Consider the following 23,035-nt stretch of genomic DNA (forward strand, 5'->3'; position numbering starts at 1 on the left):
AGGTACACCACATCAGTTTGAGCGTTGGAGGAAAAGGAATCAAAAATGTGTTGTTTGAAAATTCAAAATTGCTAGGTTAGTTAGGTACGGTTGATCGTTTGGTTCTGAAGTCATGTTGTTCGTTAATTAATTATACATTACTTATTAAAGGAGTAAATTTATCATTAATTATTTTACTAAATATTTTCGGAATAATTGAAATTTTTGATACAGGTAGGACGATAATTTAAAATAGAAGAACGATCTCATTTTTATGAATTGGAGATATGTGTACTGTTTTCCAAACAAAAGGAAATGTGCCTGGTTTAAGTGAATTATTTAATTTAGAGTTGAGAATATTATCTTGCACGTCTAATGAGGTTTTATTGTTATATGTTGTAGGTATTAATTTTTAAATAAGTTATAACTATGTATAATATTACATTTTTAAAATGCTCATAATTTTCTTTATAATTAGACCATCAATAAAAGTTTGTGAGCCAATGACCCCAAACCCATTCAACTGTTCAAGAAAATTACTAATGTAAAGGTGGCTTTCCACTACATACGTGTGTACGTGTACGTGCATAGAAAATTCTTTTCTGTGATTATGGTATATTATGGTAAGCTTTTAGTATACCAGAAAGTTTATACGTTCTTACCACACGTATAAACACGATACCATGAAGTTGGATTTAGTTCAACTATTTCCGTGTTTGAATGGTCTAATTTGAACAATAGCAGCAGTAACCAATTTTAAAATCTTAAAAATGTGTTATATTATTATAATATTAAACTATATTGTTTTAAAAGTTGATTAAAGTGTATTTGCACTATAGAGTTGAGCCAAAATACCAAATTATTATAGTAAGCTAATTTACCGTAATTAAGGGCTTACCAGTTACCGTGCTAACCAGAGTATTTTTCATGAAGGACGTGTATGTACAACCACTATAACCGTAATTACGTGCGTGTTGATAAACATGCATGTTCGCGGGAACGGTCCAGTGAAAACCCACCTTCATGAAAAATACTCTGGTGACTGGTAAAGTGGTAAGCGCTTAATTTTAGCGGTAAAGGAACTTCCAATAATTTGGCTAAAGTTTTATAATGCTACCTACACGATGAAACACATTTCAACATAATATGTCCAAATATTCAATGTCCATGATTGTCCACTGTCACTTCGTTGTCGACTGTCGATATCGTGTTATTGTGACTCCATGCCTCCACGACGAAATAAAAGAGTGGTAAAAGCATATATTTTTGGTTATTATACGCGTTCCCTCAACAATTTACAGTCGGATCACACAGATCACCTAAGGCATGATAAATTAAATTAATATAAAATTTAATTTACCTATTTAATTTATCATGACTTAAGGGAAAAGAGGTTCTACAAAACGTTTTTTGTGCGATAACAAACGCAATGTCCGTTTTGGCGCCAATTATTATTGATAAAGAAAATCACGTGTGGGGTCGACACTCGACGGTCGTGTACTAGTGCTAGTGGCCAGTGCGATAATCTATATTCTATAAAAACAAATTATAAAATATAAATGTAGACTGTAGTCTATATCCAATCTACAATGTACTGACTAGTGACTTTTGTTATTTGTTTATTGTTATAAATAAAGTTATTAACTGCCAGTTGATGTCTGGTACTGTACTGTACTGAGTACTGATTAGAAAAGTACAAAATACAAGCAGTATAAGCCAACTACCGACAACTTATTGACTGTATAGAAACACGTGAATTATAGATTTTGTTGCAGTTGTATTCAACCTCTTCTGCTCTTCCGCAGTTCTGCTTCTGACCTGCCGTACAATAATCGTTCATCAATTTTCCGACAAAATGTCTAAAAAACCGATCAATCATTTAAATCTTGGTAAGTTAAATATTATTTTATGAGACAATTAAGCGGTGATTATCAGATATACTTACTTTGTTTTCTGCACGGATTAAAAATCTACACATACTATAAAATATAATTCCACCAAAAAAATTGTTTGAATCTTGTGATCTGAACTATATAGCTGGTATCTAAATGCTATGACCAATATTTCTTGATATTGATAGTCCAACCTTTGATCAGAGACCTGGCTCAATAATTTTAAGTATGTTGCTGAAAAGTCCTAAACTTGTAATGATTTTTTAAAATTTTTCCTTTAAATTAAAAAAAAAATTGTTTAGATTTACACAGTTAATACACTTCATATTGGTAATAAGAGTATTTATTTATTTCCTTTTTTATGGTTTAATTTTTTTATATATTATAATTTTAGAATTTGGATTTATATTCTGTTAAAATGATTGAGATATGATGTTTATATTCAGCAAAATTTGATGAAATATTCCTAAAATATTCTAAAAAAAAAAAATTAATATTAATTAATTTATTTTTAATTTAACCACTGGTAATTTATAACTTCATAATCATAATTTATAAGCAACAACTAAAATAATATCCTAAATAATTTATAATTTAATATTTTATTAAGTTAAACATGCTTTATAATTATGTTGACTTATGTTTAACCAGTATATTATCACCAGAAAAAATTAGTGTTATACAATGTTTTTAAAGAAATGTACAACAATATATTGTTCCAAACTTTAGACTAAAGTTAGCAGATACTGCAGTCTGTGATTATTGTCTTATATAATAAGCTGAACGATCTCTCAACATCTACAAATATTATAAGACTGTTTTTCAGGTCTATGACCATTGACCATATTGGGAGATACATTTCGAGGAAGTGTCACATTTATTTTCGAATAAAACTTTGAAACAATTTGTACCATTCATTTAAATTCTTTATTTTTTAGAAAATTTTATTTAATTTACATAAAATAATTCAATAACATAAATTATTTTCTAATAAAATTAGCAAAAGTATATAAACAATTTGGAATATTCCTATTGTCATCATTGTTTTCTCACAGAGGTGTTTTAATTTAACTTTTATTTACCTGTAGTTGTCCATTGATACCTAGTTCACGCTATGGAACCTAAGTTTTGCCTGCTGTATTTATATTTCATATATTTCTTAATTATTATTATAACAGCTTTTAACAAAAATTAAAAGCTCAACTCAGGAACAGATTAAGGAGAGATTTTAGCTTGGAAATTACTTAAGTACTTAACTTACTAATATATGAACAAAATTGACATAAAACTAGTGGAGCTTTATTTTTTAAACATTTTTTTCCTATACTTGATTCTATGATTTACAATTTTAGCTCATTTTTATTAGAAGATATAGTTTATATTATTAGCCATTTGGGCTTATTAATATTTTAAAATGTTGGTGTTACTTTATAAAAATTTTCTAAATTTTTAAATTTGTATATTTTGGCCTGAATTTGTATTTTTTTTTTTATGTATGTTGTTATAGGTATTTAAATAATATGTGTGTGTATAACTGTCAGCTACATACAATATTTTGTTATTTAATTTTATTCTGTTAACCTAATTTTAACATGATCCAGTTATATGATTATCAGATTATCATAATAGTATACATAATTATACATTTTTTGGGTATACCTATTAGACTTTTCTTTGAAATGATTAATCTGCATGCTTTAGTGCTATAACTAGAAATTGGATAAATGGGTGGTTGCCAATGGCATTCAAGTTAAATCTAATTTATTTATTACATACAGTTTATTTTTTTCTTAAATTATTAAAAGTTTTATTAATATTAATTGTAAATGTGTAACGTACAAAAATTGCATACTAGATTGCTACTTGATGTTTATTTATTAATGTTTACTTCTTTTACATTTATATTATAAAACGATATATATTTTATTTTTGTGTACACAAAACATACAACCTTATAACTACTATAATAATCTCAATAACTTAAAAATTATAGCATTATTTTGATTAATACGTAAGAATATAATATTCTAAAAAATTTACCCTTAAAATGAAACAAAAATAAATGCCAAAATAAAATTCGGCAAGGGAGCCACAAAGGATAGTTATAGCAGTGGTATACTTCAATTTTATTTTAAGATATGATTATGTATTTTATTTGTTGGTATTTATAGCTTTGTGGATTGAACCTATTATTTATATTAAATTTATATTATTATCATACCTTTCTTATTTTTATTTATTTATATTATTTTCAGATCCAGAACAGCAAAAGACATTTGTACGGTTCCATAAATCACTACCTGATGTAAGATAACAAATTTCAATACAAAGGATCTATTTTAGTGTATACTATATGTGTAGTTTAAAATAATACTTAAATAATATATAAATAATATTTTTTAATTTAAAAAAATAACAACTTTTATATAAGTTATAATATTTTTATGAGTGAATTATTCTCAATAAATACATTTGTATAAATAAATAAGTTAAACAATTGTTATTATTAAATACATTTCAAATATTTACATAGTAGAAAACAATTTTACACTTAGTAATAATAATAATAAAAAAATAAGCTTAAAATATATTTTAAAACCTATTGTTATAAATATTTTAAACAATAATAATGTTTAACATGGGTTTCCAGTTACACTTGAAAAACCTACTTTATCATTAATATTAGATGCTAACTGTTGGGCTTTGTTTTTTGCATTTTCAATGGTTCCTTTGAATTTATCTCCAATTTTTTTCCAAACTGAAGATGGTGTGGTTAGATTTTCTGAAAAAAGTTCATTATTTGATGTATGATTTTCAATAGCATCTTGTTGTATTACTAATTTTGAATCTTTTTTAAATGATTTAGAATAAGCTATTTCAGATTCTGGTTCTATATACTGTGTGTTTTCATTTATGGTTTTTGAAAAGTGGGACTCTTGTTGACTCGTTTGCACAGGCATGCTTTTTACATTATGGTTGGTTGAATAAGTGGTTTGTAAATTTCCATTGTTTATGTTTACTGTGCTTTTTGCACCTAGAATTTCATGTTCCAATTGACCTAACTTATCGAAGACACTATTATATTTAGAGGTTATAGGTTCATCATTACCCGTTGATAATTTTCCAGTTTGTGACAACAATTTTGATGATTGAAAATTCACATTCCCATATTGTTTTTGATATGTTGGATTGTGTCCTTCTAAATTACTTGTTAAGTCTACAGACTGTTGTCCTATTTGAGATGGTTGTAAATATCCGTGTAAATCTACTGATTGTTGACCAACTTCCTCTTGTGTTTGTGTGGAAAATGACTCAATTTTTTCAAATTTTTGACCACTTGGTTTTTTTGGTGCATATGAATTAGTAATGTCTACAGACTGTTGTCCTATATGAGATGGTTGTAAATATCCGTGTAAATCTACTGATTGTTGACCAACTTCCTCTTGTGTTTGTGTGGAAAATGACTCAATTTTTTCAAATTTTTGACCACTTGGTTTTTTTGGTGCATATGAATTTGTAATGTCTACAGACTGTTGTCCTATTTGAGATGGTTGTAAATATCCGTGTAAATCTACTGATTGTTGACCAACTTCCTCTTGTGTTTGTGTGGAAAATGACTCAATTTTTTCAAATTTTTGACCACTTGGTTTTTTTGGTACATATGAATTAGTAATGTCTACAGACTGTTGTCCTATATGAGATGGTTGTAAATATCCGTGTAAATCTACTGATTGTTGACCAACTTCCTCTTGTGTTTGTGTGGAAAATGACTCAATTTTTTCAAATTTTTGACCACTTGGTTTTTTTGGTACATATGAATTAGTAATGTCTACAGACTGTTGTCCTATTTGAGATGGTTGTGAATATCCATGTAAATTTACGGATTGTTGACCAACTTTCTCTTGTGTTAGTGTTGAATAAGGATTGTTATTAACTGGTACTTGTTGATTAACTGGCAAAAAATGTGTGTTAATTGTTTGTTGTTTAAAATTTTGATTTGTTAAAGAAGTACTAGAGGATCCTTCTTCACAGTCAATTTGATCTGTTGTGCTATGACCAAATGACGAACCAGTAGTTTCTAATGATTGTTTTTTATTGTTAAATACTTGAGAATTAATTGGGCTGTTTGGATCTGATGTATACTTTTGGTTGTTAAAAAATGTATTGTAACCATTAAATTTTTCTGTTTCCTTTTGTGTGAATTTTTGTGGTGAATACATATTCTTCTCAGTAGTATTTACTTTAATTAATGTTGGAGGAATACCAACTACACTAGATGATGAATATTCTTTTCTGAAACTTTTTGAATATCCGTTTGGAAGTTGTTTTGTTTCTTCAAATTCTGTTACATGACCATTTAGACCGTCGTTATTGGTAACAATTTCTTTTTTTATCTGAGTAACTATATTTCCATTCTGGTCTCTAAATGTTGATGTAACCCCGGGTACATTTGTTAAACTTTGATCAACAGTTGACTTAAAATTTGATTTGATTCCTATGTTTCCTACATTAGCAGGTATCGATTGTCCTTGATAATTTTGAAAAGATCCATATGAACTCGACTCTCCATTTGATAATTGTTCACTATTGTAATATTTTTCTGTGTTCAATGGTTTTTGAACAAATATAGTAGGTTGAGGTCCTGTTACGCTAGATGACGAATATTCTTTTCTGAAACTTTTTGAATATCCATTTGGAAGTTGTTTTGTTTCTTCGAATTCTGTTACATGACCATTTTGACCATCATTATTGGTAACAATTTCTTTTTTTACTTGAGTAACTATGTTTCCATTCTGGTCTCTAAATGTTGATGTAATCCCAGGTACATTTGTCAAACTTTGATCAACAGTTGACTTAAAATTTGATTTGATTCCTATGTTTCCTATATTAGCAGGTATCGATTGTCCTTGATAATTTTGGAAAGATCCATATGAACTTGACTCTCCATTTGATAATTGTTCACTATTGTAATATTTTTCTGTGTTCAATGGTTTTTGAACAAATAGAATAGGTTGAGGTCCATTTACGCTGGATGACGAATATTCTTTTTTGAAACTTTTTGAATACCCATTTGGAAGTTGTTTACTCTCTTGCATTTCAAATGTATGAGAGCTTTGGCCATTATCTTTATTAAAAATTTCTTTTTTTACCTGAGTTACAAGATTTCCATTTTGATCTCTGTATGTTGTGGTAATACCTGGAGTATTTTTCAGACTTTGGTCAACTTCTGAAACCGTCTGTAAATTAGATTTGGTTTTCACATTTCCAAAATTTGTGGTAGGAGGAAACGTAGGTTCATTTTCTAATGATAAACTGCTCTGTTGATAATCAGATGATGTTGTTTTTAATCCATTTAATATTGGACTGGCGTTTGTTGATAAACCAAGACATAATAGCAAATATAATTTGCAAACCTGAAAAGATAATCAAAATTAATTTTTAAATAAACATTATAATAAAATATATAGTATTGCATTTATTAATTACTGAAATTAATTCTTACATTAAATGTTGTTTGCATATTTTTATTTAAGTTATTTTTGCTAATAAATTTTAAAGAATTATTGTATTAAAAACTATTCACATAGACTTTATTGCTCTAAGTTTAATTTACTGAATGGTATTAGTTAAACAAACTGCTTGAATTTATATGATACACTGACGTGTTTATTTGACAAAAACTAAAAACCCAATAAATAATAATCAAGAGTTACGAGGAATTAGAAAATAGTTTGTATTGTTTAGACCCTGAACTGTTATAGATAACCTTAACCCCAAAGTTGTCTGAGAACTATGTTTTGTTCATAGTCCACTCAATTATAAGCAACAATAATACATTAGTAATTTCCATTATTTTTATATTGATACTGTTATTTTTATTACTTATTTTATGATTTTATACATAGGCTGAAATTGGGTCATACATTATAATAGAAACTTATTATTTTTTTTTTAAATTTCAAAAAAAAAATAAAAATGACATGCTGTAGTTATAGAAAATATTTCAAGCATTTCTTTACCTAAGTTGTGTAAAATAAAATAATATTCTTTTTGATTGAAAATGCATTTCTATAATTATAACTATTTAGATACTTTATCAAAGTAAAAAAATTCAATTTTAATTGTATTATTATTTTTTTTAATTTTCTTCATATATGATAATTATTAATTAATGTTAATTTTATGCATTTACAACAAATATTCAATTTGCATATCTGTTTCATACTCTCATTAAATTATAAAATATTGACAGTAGATTATTTGAGTATTTAAATTTATTAATTTAGTATTATAATATAAACAAATAGATAATTAAGTCTTAAGATCTTTTTCTGATATAGGTAAGTAATTTTATTTAAAAATTATGAATTATGACCTTACTGACTTTGGATATTTTGTCCTTGTATTAAACTATTATGATTATATTTAATAACATTTTATCTATATGAAATACGCTTGTTTAGCCTTAAAATGAAACGTAAAATCCCAGGTTTAAGTTAAAATGATAATGATGTATAGTGAACACATTTTAATCTTCTATAATATTACCTTGAACTTATGTCTTGGGGTTTTTCATTTTAGAAACCTTTAACGACTGTTCGTTTTTTCAATCGGCAAGATTATTATACTGTCCATGGTCAAGATGCTACTTTTGCTGCTAAAGACTTTTATAAAACAAATCATTCGATAAAAATTATTGGGTCAGGTAATGCATCTAATACCTTTTCAGTAATTAATAAATATTGAATAAAAATAAAAATTTATTAATTTAGATGATGACACACTAGAATCATTGATATTCAATAAAGCCAATTTTGAAGCATATATAAAACAACTTTTGTTGGTCAACCATTACAAAGTAGAAATTTTTGTCAACAAAGGTGGAAAATGGGCTCTAGATTATAAGGTATTACTATTTTTAACAATCTTACTCTATAAAATTTTAATATTTTATTAATGCAATTTAATTTTTCAGGGCTCGCCTGGTAACTTATCTCAGTTTGAAGATTTACTATTTGGAAATGTAGAACAAATTGAAGCAAATGTAGTTATTGCTTTAAAGCTAAGCCCAGACTTCAAAAATAACAAGGTTTAAATTACTATACTCAAACAACTTGATGCTATAAAATATTTCTGATTAAAACAGTATTATTTACCTTGATTTTTAATATTTTAGTTAATTGGATTAGGGGCAGTAGATACAGTAGAAAATAAATTCCAACTAAGTGAATTTACTGATGATGAATATTTTTCTCACACTGAATCAATAGTAATTAAAATTTCGCCAAAAGAATGTATTCTTATGACGGATGGTAGTAATCCTGATGTGGAACAATTAAAAAAAGTAGTTGAGCGTTGTGGAGTACTTGTGACCATGAAAAAGAAATCCGAATTTAGTACGGATACATTAATACAAGATTTAAACAAGCTTATTATGTTCGAAGAAGGACAGCAACCAAATGCCCACACTTTACCTCAGTTACAACTTGAAGTTGCTTCTGCTGCAATAGCTGCAGTTATAAAATATCTTGAAGTATGTAATATACTTTAAATAATTTATTTAGTATTATCCGTTTAACATGGCACTCATATTATTTCAGTTAAACAGTAACATTTTTAAAAATGTTTTTCATAATTTAAATAAATAATAAATTAATTAATAATAATAAATAAATAATTAATAAATTTTTTTCATAAATTGTTACATAAGAACATTTTTGGGAAAAAAAAAATATTTTTTAAGTTTCATATTTATACACTAGTACCTATAACCTAACTTTGCCTACATCACACTTTGACAAGTGTGCCCACAAATTGTACCTACTCATAATTTATAAGTGACTTGTCAGAAACTCAATATTTATGTATCGATTATATTCTATAAAATATATATATATTTTTATTATTCATTAGCTTACTAGACTATCATATCTTAAAATTAAATTGTTCTACTTAATTGTACACAATTATACTCCATTATTATTGACAAAATTCATAATATGAGATAAAAAGCAATACAATTTTAAATGACAAAACCAGCTTATTCTAGTATAAAAGTCCATAAAATCTTAAACTAAAGAATAAAAATTAAAATTAAAAAATGCATATTTATTATTTTTATTAAAAAAAAGTAAAAATACTATTTTTAGAAAAATGTTTTTTATGGCTTAAAATTATAAAAAAACAATAAATATTTTTTTAAATAATTAGTTTGTTAAATTGATTACCCATGGCTGTATAAATATTATTTTATATTTTATAATGACATATTGTATTATGTAAATTACAGTTATCATCTGATTCGGATAACTTAAATCAATACACTGTTGATAATTTGGGATATGACAAATTTGTTCACTTAGATAGTGCTGGTGTTCAAGCACTTAATCTATTTTCTAATTCTGGTACAATGTCCAAAAATGATTCTATTCTTGGAATTTTTAATAAATGTCGCTCACCACATGGGCAAAGGTTAGTTTAATTTAAATTATTTAAATTATATAACATTGAAATAATCCAATGTTTAGATTGTTAACTCAATGGATCAGACAACCATTAAGAGATTTGAATAAAATTAATGAACGCTTGGATATTGTTGAAACCCTTGTTACTGATACAGATATTAGACAACAACTACACGATCAACATTTACGTACAATACCTGACCTCCAAGCTCTTATGCGTAAGATTCAAAGAAAAAAAGCAAATCTACAAGACTGTTATAGGTAGGTAATAAAACTAATTTTTGATAAAATAAAGTGAATAGTTATTAATTATTATATTTAATAAACTGCATAACTGTATAATTATTATAATTATCTGTTAAAATGATGTTTAATTTAGGATATATCAAGCAATACAAAAGCTTCCAGACCTTGTGCAAACACTGAGCAATTCAGATAATAAAACTCTAAATAGTGTAATTACAACTCCATTAAAAGAACTTGTCAACGACATGAATAAATATCAGGCCATGATTGAGGAAACAATTGATTTAAAATTGATCGAACGAGGCGAGTTTCTCATTCAATCAGGATTTGATGACGAATTACAAGAAATGAGAAATCAAATGGATGACTATGAAACAAAAATGAAATCAAATTTAACCAAAACTAATGGCGCATTAGGAATTTCTGTGAAATTGGATTCAAATTCACAATATGGTTTTTTCTATAAAGTCTCATTAAAAGTAATTTACTATTTATACTTCTATTGATATTTAAATATAATTGTTAATTTTCAAATATCTATGTTATAGGATGCTAAAATTGTTTCAAATAATAAATCATATGAAGTTCTAGACACTACTAAAGGCGGGGGTATGCGTTTTCGATCATCTAAACTAACAGAACTTAATACAGAATACCAAAGTATACATAAAAACTATTTGGAACATCAAAAATCTATTGTAGTCGAAGTCATCCAAACAGCTAGTATGTATATATTTATATATATATGTGTGTATCCCCTTCCTTCCAACCACCTGTTTAATCTTTGATAATATGTAGGTAGTTACAATGCAACCATACTTAATCTAAGTCGTACTCTGGCACAGTTGGACGTTTTAACGAGCTTTTCTATGCTAGCCGCCAGTTCTTTACGTCCATATGTGAGACCAAATTTACATCCCCAAGGTCGCGGTCTATTAGACTTGAAACAAGTGAGGCATCCTTGTGTTGAGGTACAAGATTCAGTATCCTACATACCTAATGATGCTTACTTTGAACAAGGTAAGTTAAGTTTAATTGACATATTATTTTAATTGTACTGTATTATATTTTATGAATTCAATTTCAGGAAAATGCACATTTAATGTAATAACTGGTCCAAACATGGGTGGAAAAAGTACTTACATTAGAAGTGTTGCTGTGGCCGTTTTTATGGCACACATGGGAAGTTTTGTACCTTGTGATGCTGCTGAAATAAGTGTGGTTGATGCTATTTTAGCTCGAGTTGGAGCAAATGATTCTCAGATTAAAGGATTATCTACGTTCATGGTTGAAATGATAGAGACTGTTTCTATACTCAAAGTATGTAACCTATAAATTAAAATATAAATCTTAAAACGTCCATAAATATAATTTACTTTACATAATCAATTTAGAGAGCTACTTCAGAATCATTGGTGATTATTGACGAATTAGGTAGAGGTACATCAACTTATGAAGGTTGTGGAATTGCCTGTGCCATTGCAGAGTAAGTGAGACATGATTTTATTTTCTTAATTAAGTGTTATTATTAATAACATAGTGAATAAAAACAAAAAATAAAGGTTTAAATTTAAAGCTGAGGAAATTATTTTATATTTGTAGACGTTTGGCTGCTGAAACTAAAGCATTTACATTATTTGCTACTCATTTCCATGAGTTAACTAAACTCCAGGAGACTATACCAACAATCACCAATAAACATGTCTCTGCTGTTACTACAGATGATAGTTTAACACTTTTGTACCAAGTGCAACCGGGATCATGTGATAAAAGTTTTGGTATTCATGTTGCTGCTATGGCAAAATTTCCAAAAAATGTTATTCAAGTATTTACTCATTTCATTATAATTAACATTTTATAATTTTCTTGTAATAAATAATAATTTTTTATTACCTTCAACCCATTAGGACGCTGCTAAGAAGCTTGCTCTGTTGGAGAGTTTTCAAAATAACCTAACTACAGAAGATAATCTAAAAGTATTTTAAAATACTATTTATAAAAAAACTAGTTCTCACAAATTTAATAATTTTTCAGGAAATCAATGAAGCTGATAAAGAAAAATTTCTGATTGAATGCAAACGTTGTGCACAAGAATGTGCTTCATCGGATGATGAGTTATTTAAACGTATAAAAAAATTGAGAACCGAGTTCCTATAATATTAGTATTACATTAATTGATTATAATTATTTTATATTTTTTTTATACGTACATTTCTAGTTGTTCATTAATTAATTCTCATATTGTTTTTATAATTCATTTCGGTAAAGATAAAATTAATGTTGTGTTACATTAATTTATTAGTTACTTATCAACTAAATTGAATTGTACTACCTATCTTTTTATAGAAAAATATACAAGCGTTTAATTAATTTTCATAAATATAGCTTATAAATACACAAACAATTATATGAACAAAACTTGCAATTTATTATTTTTATTTAATGTTGATCAATTTAAATAGATTATTATTTATCTATTATTTTAGTGATATTGAAACAATAGTATTTCATATGTATTATGAGGTTATTATCTCAATATTATTAAATACTTAACGTTATTAATTTTTCTCAGAATTAAAACATAATTAAAATACTGAAAAGTATTTTGTTTTGAAAGTAAATTGTTTAAAAAAGTTTGTATTAAATTACAATAAATTAATTTTAATGAAACATAGTAATATCAAAAATGATCATCCAAACCATTGATATGTATGAATAATTTTGTTTTTAATTTAGTTAAAATTGTAAATAAATGTTAGAAACCTTCCATAGTGAAATAAAAATATAATATACTAAAATATTTGGTTACACCAAAATATGGACTGCTATTCCATTAAACTCTACCTTAAACATGCTTCTTCTAGCCCTTATGACTATACTACTCATACAATTTCAATTTCATTCTAGTCAATACAATTATATAATAACTAATACTGGAAATATTAATGTATTTATAATTATTATAATAATTCAATTAACTTGAAACAATTTTATAAGATACAAATTTATCAAATATAATGCATATTTGTTCAAGCATGTTGCCAAAAATCTTAAATAAGGTTGGATGAGAAAGAAACCAAAGTAAAAGAACTAACTTTAAAACTTTCCTAAGAAGTTATTTCTATAATTATTAAGAGAACATATTTGAGGGAAAAACTTTTTTTTTTTTTAATTATACCTATGAATTTACAATAACAAAACTTAACTATTAAATGCTGTAAAAATTTTAATTTATCTTAAAATAAATTTTAGTAGTCATTAAAGGTATTATATAGGTACTACTGAATAAACCACAATTAAAAATGTTATTAATGTTAATTGAAGATAATAATAATGAAAACTATAAGTAAATATCCTAAACATAATTGATATAAATTTATAGTTGCAAATGACTAATCTAACCGTGATAAATGAAGAAATTGATTTGTACATTGCAAAACTTAAGTCAAATGTATGAGTGACCTTATAATACTTTACCCATAGGGCCATAGATTATAAATAAGTATAATACGCTTTAGTGATATAAATAAAATATAAATAACATTATGTCTATTATTATTATTTTATAGTATGTATCATTGGAACATTTGGAACAATTTATTGTTAATTATATTCTATTTTAGTTTTTTTTTATTTATCACTCGAAATTTAAATAAAAACATTTTATTGAAGGTACTCAGTATAAGTTATCAAACATTTTTGATTTTTTGATCCTATATAGAAATTGTATGTATAATGATTAGACTATCAATATTAACATATTTGTATGTTTTGTATTTTAAAGTAGATGTCTACAAAAATATCCAAAATATTGATGAGAAGATTGATTTTGTAGGTTTATTTTTTTTTTAATGAAGTTCCTTCCTCAAAATACTATTGAATTTCTACCAATGCTGCAGTACCTACTCATAAATTGACCTTTTAGACTTTTAACCTGGTGCAACAATATATTTCACTGCTTAAATTTTTTTTTTTTTGTCATATATACAATTAGGTGCCATAAAAAATTCTGAATACATTTATGGTATAATAGGTGATATGATAAAATTAATTTTACATATTTTGAAAATTTCATTGGGTATAGTAAAATTCATAATATACGTAAAAGTTTTAAAACAATTTAAGTACCTATAACTATAGTTACAATATAATTATTTTAATAATAAAATTGGATTTAAGAAAAAAAATCTACTGGGAATTTTTAGTCACGATCTCTTTAAGACGTCTAAAGTACAAACTATAGATCCGATTTACCTACTACTTATTTTAAACTAAATTATTCTCTAAGCGAAAATTGAAGCATTTTATCAACTGCTTATTGTTTACATAGAAATGAAAAACACGCCTAATCGTAAAATCAATAACTTCATTCGTCGCTACGTTCAGAATCTAAAATTATGCCTAATTTAAAAAATGTTAACAGCATATATACCTAACTTTTTATCATAATGTTGATAAAAAAAAACTAATAACAATCGAAAACAACACATGTTTTAAAATAAAAAAATTTTGAAAAATTCACCGTGTACTTACCTATAGAAAATAATAATATTATAAACATTAGGTTAAAATGTCAAGTACCTATCTAGTATCTATAGTAATTCAAATTTGAGGAGAAAGCTTATAAAAAACCTTGTACCTTAAATTATCAAATTTTATGAATTCTTAACTAAAAAATAATTTACCAATTTTCAAATAATTATAATTTTTTTTTTTTTAATTTTTATTATTAATAATAACTTGTAGTGACACATTAAGGCGATTCGTGCCGGACATTCGTTAGACCAAATTTTTTAAAGGGCAATGCAAATAAAAAGCGTACTATTGTATAAAAATCTTGTACTCTAATTGATAAAATAATAATTAACAAATAATAAGTATAAGTGCTATATTGAATACTTCCCTGTTAGGCTTATTAGATAGGATATTTCTATTGAAAATTAGTGGTTTCATTTGAAAAAAAAAGATAGATATCTCCATAGGATACTTCAAATATTATTAAAAAAAAATCTGAACGTATTGTCTTTTAGTAAGTTATAGCATCCAAGTATCCAACTATACCTATTTTAAATAATTCCAAACATCATAATTTAAATAAATTCATTAAATGTATTTTTGTTAAAGAATAAAATATGCTTGAGCATACTATATTGGTGTGAATCACCCTGTATCAGTTAATATTAATTCAAATAATAATAATTATCATTTACTGCGCGTCGTGATAAATACTACATTGAAATTGAATCATATCGCTTATGTATTGTTTTAAAATTAAATAACCTAATTAAAGATTACTCATTATAAAATAGAAATGAGTAGATATAATATTATTATGATAAATATAAACACAAAGTAGTTAATGAATAAAAAATAAAACATACGTAAATACGCAATAAGACACTTGTTCCTTATTGGAAAAGTAAGACTAACGTAAATATAAAATGCCAAAATGGCTTATTGTGTGTAGATAAAAAATATTAATATATAAATTATAATTTCACATTATTTTCATTTCATGCCATCCTCGAGAGTTGGAAGAAAACACTGAACAGTATACCTATATAGGTATAATAATGGGACGTTTATTTTAGATTCTGAACGAAGTGATGAATGTATTGATTTTACAATGGTGTGTGTTTTTTTTTTTTTTTTTTTTTTTTTTTTTTTTTTTGTTTTTGTGTCTGTGTACAGCATAACTAGTCGAAATAATGCTCCAATTTCAAACAATGGGGGTGGTTTCCGATGTAAAAGTGAATATCCTTGGTGCATTATAGAGGTAAAAAGTTAACATTTTCCAACAGTTTTCAAAAAAATCGAGAAAAACAAAAAAAAATGACGGAAAAACGGCAATTTTTACGCAAAACCAGTTTTCGACCAAATCGATTTTTTTTTATGGTTGTATTTCAAAAACTAATTACTGAAAATACTTGAAATTTTCACCAAATGTTAATGTCAGTGGTATTCGTATATAGTTAAATTTTCAAAAATTTTGACTTTTTTTGAGTTATTTATAGACCACTGAAATTTTCGATTTTTTTGAGAAATTTTTTTTAAAGTGTCGATAAAAAATTTTTGGATGACCAAAAAGTTTTGAAAATTTAATACAAGGTTCCTTATGAGTTGTTTTTAATGTAGCTAAAAAAAATTAAAAATCGTTAGTCACAATTTTTTTTTATAAGCGTTTTTAGTTCAAATTTTTACGAAATTTGTCGAAAACGCGAAAATTTGCAAGTAATTTTAAAGTTGAAAAATCATAAAATTTTTTTCTTTTATAACTAAGTTTTGAAAATTTGGTACAAGGTTTTCCATACATTTTTCTTCAAAATCTGTAAAAAAAACTCTACCGGATTCAGACAAAAAATTTTTATGGGTGTTTGAAATTTAAATTTTTACAAAAACCGCGTTAAATAACAGTTTAGCCTCAAACGATTTTTGATATTTGTTATTATTCAAAAAGTATAAGTCGTAGATACTTGAAAATTTTACCAGTTATTAAGATTCGCGTTTTCTTTACGTGATTTAAATTTCAAAATATTTTGACTTTTTTTGAGCTATTTATAGACAACTGAAATTTTCAATTTTTCTGAAAAAATATTTTTGAAGTGTCGATAAAAATTTTTTTGGCCCTATCAAAATACTTGAAAATTTAATACAAGTTCCTCATATGTTATTCTTATAGTGATTAAAAAATTATAAGAATACATAGGCACAATTTTTTTTATTAGCATTTGAAGTTCAAATTTTGACGAAAATTCGTCAAAATTATGAATATTTGCGAAATATTTGAAGTTGAAAAATCATAAAATTTTTTGTGTTTATAACTAAGGATTAAAAATACAACACTAAGTTTTCCATAAGTTTACCTTCAAGTATCTATAGAGAAAACTCGAAGCATCATTATAGGAAAAATTTTAAGTGCGTTTGAATTTTAAATTTTAACGAAATAGCGTAACGATAACGATTTATCCTCAAACGATTTTAAATATTTGTTATTATTCAAAAAGTATAAGTCGTAGATACTTGAAAATTTTACCAGTTATTAAGATTCGCGTTTTCTTTACGTGATTTAATTTTCAAAATATTTTTTAATATAAGCTGGTTTTTTTAAACCACCTTTTTCACCAACCACTAGAAATTATATCCTAGGCTGACAAATCATCTTCGTTCAGAATCGTTTTTCGTATACAATGATAACTATCATTGGATTCAAATTTAACACTCCTATAATATATAATAATGATCCATACGGCACCTAATGTACAGCAGAGCGGTACTCACTTGCCCGCTTTTTTTTATTTGTTTTTTGAAATTAAATCCATTAAAAATAATGTATAGGTAGTGTTGCAGTATAACAGTCATATAGGTAATCGTTAGTTTAGTGATTTACATATTACTTATGACATAAAATATAAAGCACAAGAAAAGTTTATCAAGTATTAAAATATATAAGTAGTTATAATTTAAGTGAATTAACTGTGAACATTAAAATATTTATACAAATAAAATCCAATACTATAACTTAAAATTGATATAATTTTAAATATAGCATAAGTATATGAAAGAGAGAAAAATAGAAAATAATATATATATTAATGAAGTATGTTATATACCTAAGTATAACATATACAACATAATTATACGAACATGTTTACAGTTTACCTGTTGTATTTTTATATTGAATATTATTTAGATAATTTTTTCTTTAGTTAAAAGAACACAATAATTCTGTTTCTATCAAATATAAAACTATATAGATATTTTACTATGAATTATGACATATATTTATACCTTATATATTCCTTATTTCACTGTATCTATATAATAGTGTGTTGCATTCTCGGATGCGACCTGTAGGGCCAACTCTTAATGCGCTAAACATTTAATATGCTGTTAAATCTATCAGACTCCATATCTGACATAATCTGTTCAAGTTCCATTTTTCTTTTCTTTTCTTTTTCATTTTCGATCGTAGTCGTTTCTGTTTTGTAGACTCCTTGTTTTCGCTGAATTCCGGTTTCCCCGGTTTTCTTTGCTTTATTTTGACACCTACATTATACATATAATATGATGTTGATAAATGATATATAAATTTAGTTAATGGGTATATACGTGATCTGTTTTTTTTTTTGGTCAAAAACGTGCCTTACACTGTAAGGTTTAACTCTAACGTCTATAATAAATTAATAATGTACCTATTTTGGTTAAAATCTAAAGATTGGATAAATAATACCTACAATAATGTAACCAAGATAATAAAAAGCCAGGAAGTATATATTGCCTTAAATATTTCAATATTTATGCAAATTATGACTATGTAAAATAATTAAAATATAACAGTTCAAAAATATTTGCATCTCGCTTTTAAATTTAAATATTATAAAATTCCTACATTATGGAAATAGAAATAATGTTCTTAAATTTAATTTTTTAATATTAGGTCAGTTCACTCTAATATTAAAGCTATCAATATAAAGTCAATTATACTGATCGCAAATTTGAAATTTACAACCTACCTACTTTATAATATGTTACGTGTGGGTCAAAATAAAAACAAATAATGCGATGAACCTCTTACATTTTCATTCAATTATAAATCATTGTTGACAAAATTACGATTCTGAACGAAGGCGGTCAGAAAATTTAAATGGAAAAATCAATAAGTAATTAAACAAAATTCGAAAGAGTATAAAATTCAAATAACATTTAAAAGAAATTCACGTGGCTTAACGCGTAACTTTGTTTTAACCATTCTGAGAATTTTTTTTAAAGAATCTTATATTAAAATTATTGAAAATTTAAAATATCTATAAATAGTTCGAACTAAGCCTAAATATTTTTAAAGCTTTTCCAATAAAATATACCGAAATTGGTTGACACTAAATAATCATATTTTACTGAGTATAATAGACAATACTATAATATTAATTCGAGCAACAAATGCAATAGGGGTAGCCGTAGGTTCTAGATTATTAGGTTAAATTCTACGAAACTATAAGTGCATTCATTTTTTTAAGTTACGAAAACTACGTATTCAAATTTTACAAATAAAAATTACAATACATTGTAGTTAACAAATAAACTCACTGTGCTAAATATTTTCTGATTTCAGGATCTCTGCAAATGCCTTTGTTTCGTACATGCATCATAGGAGGACTATATATAAAAAATAAAACATTTTTAATATTATTAACTCCAGTAAATAATATCTTTAGAAAAAATTTTTTTTTCATATAATTTCAAATTGACTTACATTGTTAAACTTTTTTCCTTTATAAATTATTACAATAAATAATTATAATATAATATAGATTTTTAATTTTATATTCCTGTAAGCAAAATATTTTTCTGAGAATTTCGATACCTAAAATAGCTATATAAAACTCTACAACCGGACAATTTGTTAATTATGTTTAACCAAGTACTTATAAGCATTTAAGTTTCAAAAAACTGGAGTGGAATAGTTATCAGTAGGGCTAAGATTTATATGCAACAGTGTTTTATTTTTGCATCTTCTGATTATTTCTTTTGTCAGTTATGTCCGTGTATCACCTCATAATGATGTAAATTTTTGCATATTTTGTACAAAATGCATTCTATTATAAAAACACTAAAAATACATGTTTTATGAATTCAGAGTCTCGCCGAAAGTTAAAGTTTATAATATACCTAATTTCAAATTCGGAACTAATTTGGAATATATTACTCAATAACTATAATTAGTCATAATAATAACGTGTTATTATTGATAGTTAATAATATACCGTGTAGGTTGTTCTACTGATTTTTTTTCCATCTCTTCCATCTGGGAATTATGAGATAACAAAATTTGAGCGATGGGACTGAGAGTAGGCAGCCCCCAAATCGGCTTCGATTTTTTCGTTGTCGACGAATTTTCTAGTGCAAACATAGTTACGTGTTCCTTAGGGGTGGACCGAGTGTCACCATTCGTCGGTATCCGCTCGCTAGAATCGTACCTCTTACCTGACACACTGTTACCTTTATTTGGTTTTGGCTTCAGATTTGGTGGATTCGAAAAGCCTTCCGTCGTGGTTCCGTCGGACTGCGGTAATTTGTAAGGAACCGTAACAGATGGTGTTCCAGGAGTCGTTGTCGAACTTTTTTTCGGAATCGCAATTGAAGTTGTTAGTATGTGTGATCTAATAAACAAATATTATCGTATATTATATTTATTGACGTAACTTTATACTTATAACTAAAATGATGTAACAAAATCATAAAACCATTTTTCAAGTCGGTGTGTATAAAAATTTGATGTGAAACTGAGCACCAATGTTTCAAATTGTATAGCTGCGATGGGACACGTGAATTATGTCAAAGAATAAACCCCCAAAATGTATTCATAGTCTCCCCCCTTCAGTAATTGAGTATACCTATTGTGTGGGATAATAAATCAAGAACAATTTACGGGTTTCTACTCACAGGAGAAAATCTTCATATTGTTCAGACCCTGACGTAACTTCGGTCGAATTGAAAGATGATACTTTTTCAGTAGCATCAGTATCACTCGTATTGGCGGTTCTGGAAGTCGACGCTAAACTGCAAACGATTAACGCGCAGTACAGCATATAAATCTAAAATGATTTTTTGCACATAATCATCATTATTATTCTATAAATATATAATATTATTAATTATTATAATATTATATGATGTAAGCTCTATCATAGTGGCAAAAATATCTCACTTTAGACTCAATCAACGTTTTCATTTCGACGGTCAAATATACTTGTCTGCAAACACTTGAAGTGTGACGTAGTAGATATGTTATTTAACCACGAATCTAGAAAAAGATTTTTGTTATTAATATGTATATAAGTATATTTTCAAGAATAGAGTAGTACGTACGACCGACTCACTGAATCGATAACAATGATAGCTGTGCAGCGGAAGATTTGGAGATATTTTATTCTTCGGGTTCACATTTATGACTGCGGCGTACAATAATGTGTGTTAGTACTTTTAATTGCTAAATAGATATAGGCGACTTTATTGATAGACCACAATAATAAAATATTATTACAATATTATACCTACATTATAATTACGATAACAATTAATAATATTGTATTACTGTACACTGATTTCAAGAAAGAAAATGCACAGTATAATGTGTGTATAATATCTGACACAAAATATAATTGTCATTTCATACTATTATAATATTAATTATTATGATAATATTTTGAGGCTTGTGTAGTTATTTCGTAATTACTAGGCAATTAGCCATTAGGCGTACATATGGTACATACCATTATTGTACAGACGATGATGATACATTGATTTTTAATTAAGGCATAGTATACTTAACGAATACCGCTATCTCCAAAAGAAAATATAAAAAAATCCTCTCCTCTATTATTACTTTATATTATTATACCTATACTATTATAGCCCACAAGCCAGACCCTACCACTAAAGATTATAATCATTAATCAAACTGGATTACTCAAATTTATGAAATGGCCGGCAATATCTACCAAAAAAGATAAAACAATAACTTAATCTAGTATTTTAATTTTTAATTTATCTTTGTACACTTTATATCATCTCCATAACTTCAGTGACAGTTTCTTCTGCGAATGTATATTTAATAAATATATGTATAATGTATATACACGGTTATCCACTTCATCGTTGTTTATTGATGAGGTCACAGGGAAACGATAAGTAACAAATAGGAATATATTTATTGTCAATAATATTCTGAATTTCTTAAGAACGGTACTTAGTCCAAAAATAATGTAATGATTTAGGTGTCAATTGAGTGACCATAATAAGCCTGTTAAATTTGAATTCAATCATATCATTGAATAAATACAAAAAACAATTCTCAGGGACCAGAGTCTCTTGCCAAAATATTAGAGTTCACTAAACATGTTTCTGCACTCTTTTATGCAAACATTGAAAACCTTATTCTAAAAAAAAAAAAATAATTTGAAAAAGGATCTTAACTAATAATAAGCCATGTTTGTAAAGGTACTCATTAAGTATATTATGTAAAGACTGCAATACACAATTTTTAGATACATTTTTAAACGTAAGTATAATTGATATGTAAAGAAATGCAATGATTAATTCAATCAGTATAAATGTTCAAAAAATAAAAAGTTGAAAAAAGTAATTCATGTTTGAGTACACTATTTATTAAAAATGATAAATTGTTCTTATTAGGTATTATTTGTTCTAATCACTTATCATAACCACTCTTTCGCGGTAGTGAGTAGTGACGCTGTTGTAGTGGGAAACGGACGAAGTGAGTACCTATAGGTATATGAATAATAATAATGAAAAAAAAAATAACCGTTTTGCGGGCCTTTGACTGCCCGACCATTTGGAATTTGACGGCGTGGAGGCGATGAGTCTCATTTAAAAAAATACGGGGTGGTCTATTTAACATAAGACCCTCTTAAATTTTTAATTTTATGTACTAGA

At 26.3% G+C, this 23,035-nt stretch overlaps 3 protein-coding genes across 5 annotated transcripts; 1 reads left to right on the top strand and 2 right to left on the bottom strand.

Moving 5' to 3' along the window:
- Positions 1–1,442: 1,442 nt before the first annotated feature.
- On the top strand, positions 1,443–13,062 carry LOC114128384 (DNA mismatch repair protein Msh2). Its single transcript, XM_050202489.1, has 16 exons — positions 1,443–1,868; positions 4,127–4,176; positions 8,454–8,577; positions 8,645–8,778; positions 8,848–8,961; positions 9,049–9,405; positions 10,162–10,343; positions 10,400–10,597; positions 10,716–11,061; positions 11,131–11,305; positions 11,381–11,602; positions 11,670–11,902; positions 11,977–12,068; positions 12,185–12,407; positions 12,490–12,558; positions 12,617–13,062. The coding sequence occupies exons 1-16, from the start codon at positions 1,835–1,837 to the stop codon at positions 12,737–12,739; spliced, it is 2,676 nt and encodes an 891-aa protein (XP_050058446.1). The 5' UTR covers positions 1,443–1,834; the 3' UTR covers positions 12,740–13,062.
- On the bottom strand, positions 4,251–7,542 carry LOC114128383 (uncharacterized). Its single transcript, XM_050202484.1, has 2 exons — positions 7,375–7,542; positions 4,251–7,285 (listed from the first exon to the last, which is right to left on the bottom strand). Exons 1-2 carry the CDS (start codon positions 7,390–7,392, stop codon positions 4,505–4,507), a joined length of 2,799 nt encoding a protein of 932 aa, XP_050058441.1. The 5' UTR covers positions 7,393–7,542; the 3' UTR covers positions 4,251–4,504.
- A 5,243-nt stretch (positions 13,063–18,305) lies between the features above and the next one.
- Positions 18,306–21,671, bottom strand: LOC114128388 (uncharacterized). 3 transcript variants are annotated; one of them, XM_027992900.2, is made up of 6 exons: positions 21,460–21,671; positions 21,288–21,383; positions 21,023–21,174; positions 20,344–20,739; positions 19,667–19,735; positions 18,306–18,628 (listed from the first exon to the last, which is right to left on the bottom strand). In XM_027992900.2, exons 2-6 carry the CDS (start codon positions 21,309–21,311, stop codon positions 18,454–18,456), a joined length of 816 nt encoding a protein of 271 aa, XP_027848701.2. In that variant the 5' UTR covers positions 21,312–21,383; positions 21,460–21,671; the 3' UTR covers positions 18,306–18,453. The 3 variants fall into 3 exon arrangements, with proteins under 3 accessions (XP_027848701.2, XP_027848700.2, XP_050054559.1); XM_027992899.2 differs by having other exon boundaries at positions 21,449–21,670; XM_050198602.1 differs by lacking the exon at positions 21,460–21,671 and having other exon boundaries at positions 21,023–21,211.
- Between the last annotated feature and the right edge of the window lie 1,364 nt (positions 21,672–23,035).

This window comes from Aphis gossypii, chromosome 1 (genome assembly GCF_020184175.1).
Source record: "Aphis gossypii isolate Hap1 chromosome 1, ASM2018417v2, whole genome shotgun sequence".
NCBI classification, from domain to species: domain Eukaryota; kingdom Metazoa; phylum Arthropoda; class Insecta; order Hemiptera; family Aphididae; genus Aphis; species Aphis gossypii.